General features: G+C 45.3%; 1 protein-coding gene across 12 annotated transcripts in view; it reads left to right on the forward strand.

The window, feature by feature from the left end:
- The window catches only part of RREB1 (ras responsive element binding protein 1), a 127,238-nt gene extending 118,001 nt beyond the window's left edge, over positions 1-9,237 (forward strand). For 11 of the 12 annotated variants that reach the window (XM_075142648.1, XM_075142644.1, XM_075142642.1 and 8 more), the window contains 2 exons: positions 935-1,681; positions 4,826-9,237. In XM_075142648.1, the coding sequence (XP_074998749.1) occupies positions 935-1,681; positions 4,826-5,346 (1,268 nt within the window). In that variant the 3' untranslated portion in view covers positions 5,347-9,237. The remainder of the gene's footprint in view (positions 1-934; positions 1,682-4,825) is intronic. The other variant, XM_075142652.1, reaches the window with a different exon arrangement.
- Positions 9,238-10,445: the final 1,208 nt, after the last annotated feature.

Below are 10,445 nucleotides of genomic sequence, written 5' to 3' on the forward strand. Positions count from 1 at the left end.
CGTCAGCTTTGGCCTCCAGATCCAGTCTAGCTTATTTCCTATTTACACATACACTATTTTATAGAACTTGGAAGGGGTACAGCTCCAGCCCTTTGTTCTCCTTAAGCGCCTTATCTGTTTTATTTTTTTCAACACATGTTACGTCTTCAAATGTAACGTTCATGTTAATGCTACAAACTGATAAGGAAGCAGAGGAGGTCATTAAGGTGGGTTTTGCCTTCTTGCTGGGGGAACTGTGAAACAACGAAGGATGCTGCCTGTTACTGCATCTTGGCTTTTATGTTTTGGTTCCAGGTGGTATCAATGTAACAAAGAGCGTGTGTCAAAGACCCACATGTGGACAAACTTTTGCATCTTTTGCTTATATGATGTATACCCAACTTTTTAAACTGATCTCTGTGTTATTGTCTGCGCTAACCTTTAACATCTACTTGTGCCAGTTGGTTGCATGAGACTTTACACTCCCTTTGAAAAGCGTTTCCCGCTACTTATGGTTTATAAGATAGTTTGATTAATACGTAGTTGTATATTACTACCACCTATATCAAAATTTCATACATGAAATACCCATGTGTGTCTGGTACAGTGTATTTGTAATAGTAGTGATCTCAACTCTTCTTTGATGTCTCAGCATTTTGCGTTCTGTGATAAACGTGATTATATTAAAAGTGACTTCAAGAAACTGCCAAGAAAGTGAGTGTATTTTGGAAAAGAAAGCATTTGGTTACAGATTTTTAATCATCTTGTTAATTGGGTTCTGTGGTGTGTTGATCTTTTCAGCTGTAAGTTACTGGCCTGGGTCACAGGTAAGAGAAACAGATGTTGGGGCGCTTGATCAGAAGCAATGCTCGTGGGTCCAGGTGCAGCCTTACCGCTGGTAGTTGTGAATTAGCAGAGAGCTTCCCACTGAAAGTTTCTCTCTGTTTGCTTGCAGACAGCCAGTCTGATGCAGAGACACTAGCTACAGGAAACGAAGTCTTGGACCTGACCTCCTGTGAGAAGGAACAGCGAGAGGAAGTAACAGAGCTACCGGAGAGTGAGTGCGGCCCCAAGGAGGAGCAAAAGGCTGACTCCCCTCCGGCAGAAGAGGATGCCGAAGAAAGAGCAGATGGATATGAAGAGGGCCCTGAGGAAGATTCTGTAAGTAACAAAAGTCTTGACCTCAATTTTGCCAGCAAATTAATGGACTTCAAGCTGGCAGAGAGTGACCAGAGTGCAGGCAGGAGTTCTCAGACTGAAAGGAAACATGCCTGTGACATTTGTGGCAAAACCTTCAAGTTTGCTGGCACTCTTAGCCGTCACAAAAAGGCCCACACTCGTGAGGACAGAAAGGATGAAAGGAGCAGTGAGGATGAAAGCAAAGGCATTCAGGATGATGCAGGAGCTCCCTCGATGCAGGACTCTGGTCTTGAGCAGGAAGAGTCTCCGATGGACTTGAAGGTAGTGGAGTCTCCTGTGGACTGTGAGGCAACAGGAAAGGAGAATGAAGAGAGCGAAAGCATCTCTGAGGGGGAAGGCACAGAGAGAAAGTCCACTGAGAAGAGCAGTGATGACAAAAAACCAAAGACTGATGGGGCTAAGAGTACTGCAAAAGCAGACAAAAGAAAGAAAGTCTGTACTGTGTGCAACAAGCGTTTCTGGTCTCTGCAAGATCTGACGCGGCATATGCGGTCTCATACAGGTAAGAGGAGACTTGAGGGCAGAACAGATTACAAGCAGGTCTGCCACCAGACTGAGGCATCTGCTCTGCATGTTTGCTGCTAGCACTTGAGGTTGGAGACACTGCTTTTAGTACTACAGGTATCTGCAAGGTGTCTTCTCTGCCCCAATCCCCCATGCTGCGTACAAAGCCTGTTGAGGGAGCGGGAATTGTCAGCACTGCCTTATCTTCAGTTCCCAAACTGTTTTTCCCCGTGCTTGCTTGCAGAGTTTAGAGGTGAGGGCAAGTATGGAGATTCCTGAGCAGTTGTTCTGTCCAGCTTCTGACTCCCTTCGTGTTATGTGTGTGTGGCTCTAGCTCTTCCTGGTATTTTGACGAGCAGTGGAGAAACCTGGCAGTATATGATAAGACTTCATCTCTGAGTGAAAGTTCAGAGAGAGAGAGAGAGAGTCTGGTTTTGTCTGATTATCTAAGCCTGATATGGGTAATGTGCTGGTGATCTGCGTGACCTGCTGCTTGAGTGAAAGGTAAAGCTACAGTGGGCACCCTGTTCCTCATTCAGGCTTGGGCAGGGAAGGTGGAACACAGGTTGTAAAATGCTTGTCCCATGACTTGACACAGTTAAAATATGTGGGATCGCTTTATGCTGTACAGTTTGCAGCAGCACCATGCAAAGGAGATGAAGCCATGAGCCAGCTCAAAGGTGACTTAATCATTCATCCTTATTAATGCATCCTTATTAATGATGCATTTTACCTGTCAGCAAGCTGATCTGACATGGGAAGACTGGTACAGTTTGACATTTTGTGTCTTTTGAAGGTGCTCTCTGGTGAAGACAAGATCTTTGTGATTTAAAAAATATTTGTGCTGTAATTCATGGTGATGTTTAATAAACTACACCAAAGACAGGTGCCTTAACCAAACTTCTGAATCATAAATATTGACCTATTGAAGAAAACTGACCCCTTTTCTTCTGGCACTGAGCCACAAGTGAAACAGGGGATGGGTCCCATTCTTGTGCCTATTTTCATACTAAATTCAGAAGTCTTGGAAAGATGTTAATATCTAAAGTACTGAGCTTTACCCCCAAATGATACACTGGTGTGTGCCCATGGAGATTCCCACACCGTATGTTTTAGTTGTTTTCATTGCGTGGTGAGCTATGCAGGTCTTGCCAGTACTTTTTTTTTTCCGTTTGTTTCTCTATTTGACACTGGAGGATGTTTTAACATAGAATAGGTGTTGAATAGGAGCCTGGGTCAGTGGTTTCTTCAAATTTAATAAATGTAGATACCACCTATCCTCACTGTTAAATCAGCACATTTTCAGCTGAGGATTCTGCCTCAATGCTGTGGGTTGACGCTTCTCCTCCTTTTCTCCTTCGTGCTTATTCAGCTATATTGACAAAATACTGTCAGGTTGTAACATTGCTTATACTTTGGTTTTAATGGGTGGGGTTTTTTAAAGATAACTGTAAGGTTTGGGAATTTCTTTACTCAGAAGAGGAACGTTTGGGACACGCTGAAGTGTGCAAGAAACCTCTGCCTGCCTACTGCATGGCAGTCGGGCTGGAAGTGTTTCGTTCTCCCAGTGCAGAATGCTTCCCAGCAAATAAGTTGCGGGGTGCTCTGGTGCTGCCTGCCCAAGCGCAGGGTGAGCCACGGCGCTGCGTCGGCCCGGATGGGCAAAGGCTGTCGTCCGAAAATGCTCCCAGGGAGCCATGCCCTCCCTTGATAGCAAATGCCCGAGCAGGGCACCGGAGAGAAACGTTTCTAAGAAGCGTCAGGCTTCCCAGGGGTAGCAGGACCTACTTGCACGTTTCAGCCAGCCACCTCAAGTTTGTAATTGGTTTTCTTTTAGTGATCCCAAGCATTATTACAAGTGAGAAATGAGCCGCAAGTGTCTTGTTCTGTATGCTCATTGGCTCAAGATGGTGTCTTGATGGAATTGCAGCACTGAAAAATCTTTACTAGGTGCAATCGGAAACAGAGAATGAAGCGAAGCGGCCGGAGTGGGACCTTCGGTTCTTCAGGGCAGACAGCACCTTGAGGCACTGTGCTTCGTTGGGACTTTGGGGGAATTTTGTCTGTTGGGCTGTGGTTGCTTTGTTTTCTGATGAGCTCATGCTTAGGAAAGTATTCAAGCATTTCAGGTGCAAAAAGCAGCTCTGAGATCGGAGCAGACTAGCTGTTGATTACAGCAGAGGATGCCTGCAGCTGCTTTGTGGCTTAAGATTGCAAAATAAGAGGAAGAATTTTGTCCTCTGAGTAGCATTTCTGGAATGGGCATGAAGAGGTTTTTCAGGGGCTTTCACATGTCACTCCTGTCCTAAAGCACCAGTGGGCTGAGGAACACCAGCAGCTCTGTAAATAACACCCCGAGGCAGGCATTTTTCTCTCGGTCAGTAAATTTTGATCACCTCTAACAGACACCTCCTGTGCCCCATGAATGCCTGACAAGTCTTGGTCCTTTAGCTGCTCTGTGTCCGTTTTGAAACATGGTGATACTGTCTTCTGCTTCACAGGAAGAGGAGGGGCTGTTGTGGTAAGGGTAATTCCCGACAGCTTCTCTCCGACTTCAGTGATGAACTTGCGCATTTCATGCTTGCCCATCTGTCAGCATCTAAGAGAGAGGGAGATGTTTTCTCACGTGCTGTTCGGTTCAGTTCTTAAGCGCTGTTGACCATAGTTACCTGGGCAGTATCCTCATCCTTCCCTCTCAAGTCCTCTCTCTCTGCGTGTATCAGGGGCTGACCTGCAGCAGGGAGCCCCCGTGGTGGGCTGGTTTCACAAAGGCTTTTGAGCTCCAGAGGATGACTGCGAACTTCTTCCAGAAAAGTTGCTGACTAAATTAGATGGGGTGCTAACGAGCACCTGGGGCTTATGGTCTTCCTCCCTCCTTAGTGCAGGGCCACACCAAGCTTGTAGAAATCTCAAGGCACTTCGTTTTGGTTTTTCATTTGTGCCCCAAGGGATTTATCTGTATTCCTGCTTGCATGCCATCAGCTAGTTTGGTAGTACAGAAGCAAAAATCTGCATAAAGGCAACATCCATGTTTGATATAGGTACTGAATTTCCAAAGTGTAGAGCGTCTTACGCTGCTTGAAACAAGAGGGAGGTGCGTTTGTGACCTTACGGCTGACTCTGTATTTTAATTCTCTTCTAGGTGAGAGACCGTACAAGTGTCAAACCTGTGAACGGACCTTCACTCTGAAACACAGCCTGGTTCGTCACCAGCGCATACACCAGAAAGTCAAAAATGCCCGAAACCATGGGAAGGAGAGCGACAAGGAGGAGACCCAGTCGAGGTGCGGAGAAGACAGCGAAAATGAGTCTAGCCACAGTGGCACCAACCCCATCTCAGAAAATGAGTGCGACTCCGTGGGGGGCGTCGGTAGCCATACATCACTCATGGGAAGCCGAAAAGAGTCCCTGGCTGGCACGGCCAAGGACTCCCCCTGCAGAGAGGAGAGGCCGAGCGGGCGAGGAGCCGGCACCTGCCTCGCGGAGCCCAGCAAGAGTGCACAGAAACAGACAGCGAAAGACCAGGAACCTCGGGGTAGCTCCGAGCATGAGAGGCCCTCAGGTTTCATTCAAGACTTGCTGGAGATGCACAACAAAAAGTCTCCCATGAATCACATCCTTGCCTCTGCAGACAGTGCGCCTCAGCTCTTGGGGGTTGAATGACTGGCTAGAAGGTTGGACCCGTCCCAGCACGCAAACTGAAGCCAGCAGAGCAAGGTTTCTGAAGTCTTTGTTTTTGGAAGAGCGACCTACAGCTGCGGGGAGGAGAGTATGGCAGACTGGATGCGGTGCCATATGCCTTTCAGTATAATAATGCAAGAGACTACAGTATATACTGATTTGAGTGCCTTACTACTTTATTAGATCTTTTGGTATCATAGATTTTTTTCAAAAATGATTTTTTTTTTAATATTTTAATGAATTATTTGGAGAGGACCTTTTTCATTTAAGCATTAATGTTACCTTTTGTATTGGTGTGCGTGAGCTTGTTCTTGTATATCTGTGATAGTCGCTGTGTTTGTTCTCTGAGCTGGAAATGGGGGCAGTGGGGTGGGAGGCCCTTGGATACCACAGCCAATAACTGGAAGAAAAATTATGTGAATTTCGTATGAAATAGTCAGAGGAAATGGAGATGAGATGTTGATTTATTGTTTTTTCTCAGTAGATGTTCTTGCATTGGCCACATGGTGGAGCATTAAGCCTGTTCCAGGCCTGAACAACGTGGCAGTTGAAGGTGTTCAAAGTGGTTCAAGCCAAAAGCAGGAAACACAACGAATTTCAACCTCACGCTTGTTTCCACTTTTCGGCATTAGAAATGGTCTTCTAAATCCTAGGGGGTTTTTCTGGCCGTCGTGGACTGAGCGTGTATACAGAGAAGAGTTACATAGCAACGTAACCTATGGAAATTATGCACCCGCTGTTATATATGTTTGATTTGCTTCAGTATATTATTATTATTATTATTTTATTATTATTTTATAAATCCATCAGTTCGCTTGTCTCTGCAGTCAGCAGAAACCAATGGGCAATATTTGCCCACGCAGACGTATAACGCAGCTTGGATCCCCTGTCGGAATGTTTTTGACTTAACGCTTTCACCAGCTCCTCTTCTTATGTTGCAGCTCTTCTACTGTACTTTAAGTGAAACCCTTCCTCTGACCGGAGAGTCAAACGGAGGCCAGCGAGGTATCGTCACACCTCTACAGGGGAACATCTCACTCGGGGTGGGGTGCGAGTGCGTGCGTGTGGGCGTGCGTGCGTGCGTGCGTGCGTGTTGGGGGGAGGAGTGTGCGAGAACGGGGCCGCGTGAGGCCCCTCCGAGTGCGTAAGAAAGGCACTGCGAGTACTAGATTGATCTCGTTGCAATCGCATCGGTGACAGCGTGCGTTACTTAAGAGCAAAGTTATTCCGTCTTCCAGTTGAAAGCAAGCAAGAGAGAAATGCGAGCCTTACCGTCATCTTGCTACTGTCATGTTCTAGAGCAAGAAAATACTACTGGTAATAAAACTACAGATATAAGACATGTTAAAAATAAATAAAATAAATTAAAAAAAATTCTTCCTGAGATTTTGGGGTTGATGCTTGAAGACTTGAGGTGTGTGTCTAAATTTCATATCAATAATTTAACCCCTTTGATGCTGGCAGCTGGAATTTCTCCGAATGGCTCCTGTTGCCGGCAACAGGTGACACGCCAGCCACCAATATTGAAGGGGTTAAGCGAAATGTATCCTACTGTAGCTGGGCATTTTTAGGAGTGCCCAGCGTTGTTTTTGTTGTCCTTGTTGTTGTTGTCCTCGTTGTTGTTTGTTAATTGTCCTTCAGTCATGACCTCTGGGACAGACAGAGCCATAATAGCATTGCCGGAGCCTCACTGTGCTATTCCAGCACCGCAGCCCCCCAGCCCAGCCCGCACTGTGACCCTCCCTCCCTCCCTCCCCCCTGCAGAATCGCTTTTCCTGCTCTCACCAGACATGGAGGAAGTGGGCCTCGGACCCAGTCTATATTATATAATATATATATATATCTATATATATCTATATCTATATTAAAAATTCTCCGAAAATTTCTGGAGACTGAAATCTCACTGTCCAGAATTCAAAGGAAGAGAAACGTTCTCGAGTAATATTCTTGCAAATAGAATAAGAAAAAAATGGTTGAGGTATATGTGATTTCTATTTTTTTTCATTGTTTTTTTTTAAATAGGGATGTTTGAACCAGTTCAGAAACGAAGCTAACGCCAGATGTAGATAAATCAATCACAACCAATGATTCATTTGAAACTCTACCCAGGTGCATTCTACTTAATTAAAACCAGTTCACGCATCCCTTAAATTGTTATTACTATTATAATTATAATAATTATTATTATTATTATTTTGGGTATTTTTTGGTTTTTGTCGTTTTGTTTTTTTTTGTTTTGGTTTTGGTTTTTTTTGCAACTCTCCACACTAAACTGCGCAATACTGTGGGGGAGAAGCCATTACTAAACTATATGCTGCAGAACAATGTAGCAAGTAATTAATTCCCAGCAGCCTGCCGGGACATCTGCTAGCAATAATCACTATTGATTTAAAGCTTTATTTAGCCTTTATCTATATCCTAGTAGAGTATAAGATCTTGCCACATTTTATTGACATTTTTATTAGTTGAGTTTGACTGAGAACTGTTGCTGTTGTTGGGTTTTTTTGTTTCCCCTCCTCCCCCAATATTAAACTGTGAAATTTATAATGTGTTTAAACTATGGGTGAATCTTAGGTTTTAGTTTGCATGTTCAGCTAATTTGTCTCTATACGATTTTTGTTTGAATCTTTTTATTTTTTTTCCTCTCTCAGGGCTTTTACAAAAAACAAAAAACAAACAAAAAAAGAGAATCTTCTGAAATTCTTTTGCCTGAGTTGCAATGGACTTAACATTGAGATAATTCAATCACTACATTAAGCACTTGACTGTGAAAGCGCAAAAAAAAATAAACAAAGGAAAAAGAAAAAAAAAAAAGAGAGAACCTTGTTTGAGGCTGTTGTGAAATAACTCTTGGGGGCTATGTGACAGTCTGATTCCATTTTCAGAATGATTCATCATCTTCTCTCTCCTCTCTGTGTGTCTCCTTTCTCTTCTCTCTCTCCACGAAGGAAGTTTAATCCTAGTGATTTCATCCCATGCAGGAAACAGTAATAAATGTGTAGAATTCATATTTTTCTAAAGGGAACTTAAACTGCTGCTACGAATTGTGTACAAGACTGGTTTATGCCACATGAACAGAGAATCACACATTTGTTTTGGTACTTTTATTCCTCTTTTTATTCAGTTGTACAGTACTTCCAAATTCAAAATAAAAAGTAAAAGTTGTTCTGTATCAAACCATCTAAGCAATAAAATGTTATATTTAAAAATTATAGGTTACAAAATGGACGTGGCTTTTCTTGTGGGTTTGTTGTAACTTGCTGTCAGACTTCTCTGCTAGAGGACGACGTACAAGCTGGAGCTTATCTGTGTAAATAGCATCGCTGTTTCTCTTCCTTCAGTTGGACTGAGTTTGAATTGGAGATGATTGTAGCACTTTGAAAATTCACGTTCATTTTGACCTCCATTTTCTGGTAGTCAAAGCATTGACTACAGGCAAACCAACGACTACCGTTTTCTGCTGGTCAAGCCCCTTTGAAATGGTGCTTTTCTCTCAGTGCAGTTCCTTAACGTAGCAACCAAAGACAGCAGGGAAGTACTTTGGTGCTGATTTTCCCGCACAGGCGTTGGGTCAGGGTTCTCTGTCCTTTTTTTTATTAACTGTAGCGCCGTGATCACGTAAGTGAGCGTCCTTCTGGCACGTTGTGGTGATTAACAGTGTATCAGTCGTTTTCTGTATAAACGAAGTAGGTTTCTGCCACCATAGTTCTATTTTTACCTAAATGTGTATGGCTGTGAAATCTTCAGGATGTGTTTGAAAGCCATGTGCATGTGTCAAAAAAAAAAGAGAGAAATCCTTTGTTGTAGCTTGTTGGAGCCACCTTAGCTGCATTTTATATGCTTTCCTTTAAATAAAACACATTTCACGGGACAGTGAGCTGAAGCATCATCTGACTTGCGTATCCAGTTCTGGAGGCCAGGGAATTGCAGCGAAGCTGAAGCGTCCGCATCTTCCTAAGTCCTGGTGGGATGGTTCTTTCTGGCAGAGAAGTGAACCAGATTCAGAATCGGAGAGACAGACCCAGGGGGTAAAGTGCTGCTGCTTTCCTCCCTCCAGCCTCTCCTGCCTTCGTGGCGGAGGTTGAAACCCCACAGCACTCTGGTGCGGACCTGGTCCCTCACCGCCGAACAGGGACAGGTTAAAAGAAAAGCAGTCAGCCAGCCCGCTCTGCCCCCAGCCAAGGGCATCTGATGAAGCAGGGCTCCCTCAACGACCTCTGGGCGGGCTGAAGGGGTGCAAACAAGATTCTGAGGGAGGAACCTGCAGAAAATCACTCTTCCCTCTCCCACCCACTGGCCTGAGAAATCGCCCCTCCTCTTGTGAGACAGAGGGGAAAACGCATCCGAAGGGTGTGGGGGGCTGTCGTGAGGTGTGAAATCAAACGGGATGAGTTTACGGGGCTAGGAAGTGATTGTGACTAATTACTTACAAAGCAGATGACTTAGAAAGCACTCGGTTCTTGGCCATGGAAGGGTGCGAGTTGTGTACCCAGCCCTTTTCTCCTTCTGCCTAACTTTGACTCTGACCGTCCCTGAGCTGGGAATTTCCCTGCTCTTCTTGCCTTTGACGGGGTAACGTCCTGCAGGCAGCTGAACTTTGCTCCTTCTTGTTTCCCTCTCCCTCCTCCCGCCTCCGCTCCTCCCCGCACTAACTCCTGTGGCAGCGATAGCTGGAGCCGGCCCAGAACACCAGGCTGACAAGAGGGATGGGGAGGTGGTGGTGGTGTCTCCGTGTGCCTCCTCCAACTTGCTGCTTCCTTGCCTCATTCCCTAAAGCTCTTTTTTCCACCATGTTAAAGGTGAAGCCGCAGGTTAATTCTTGTCGCAGGTGGAGAGAGCGGCACAGCCCCCGAGTCCTGGATCTACCTCACAGCAGTGCCTCAGGCGTGGAGTCCACGCGCTCGCCCCAGAGCATTAAGGTTTGGGGAAGCCCCGAGTCCTCTGCCAGCACGGGGATGCCTTGGTGGCCAGGGGCAGCAGGAGGGCGGTGTTTTTGGAAGTGTGGAATATGAACTTCTGGGCTGTGGACCATGGGATGGGCAGGGGGGCTGGTTTGAGATAGCAGGCTTGGGTGAAAACTG

Source organism: Calonectris borealis, chromosome 2, assembly GCF_964195595.1.
Source record: "Calonectris borealis chromosome 2, bCalBor7.hap1.2, whole genome shotgun sequence".
Taxonomy (NCBI): Eukaryota; Metazoa; Chordata; class Aves; order Procellariiformes; family Procellariidae; genus Calonectris; species Calonectris borealis.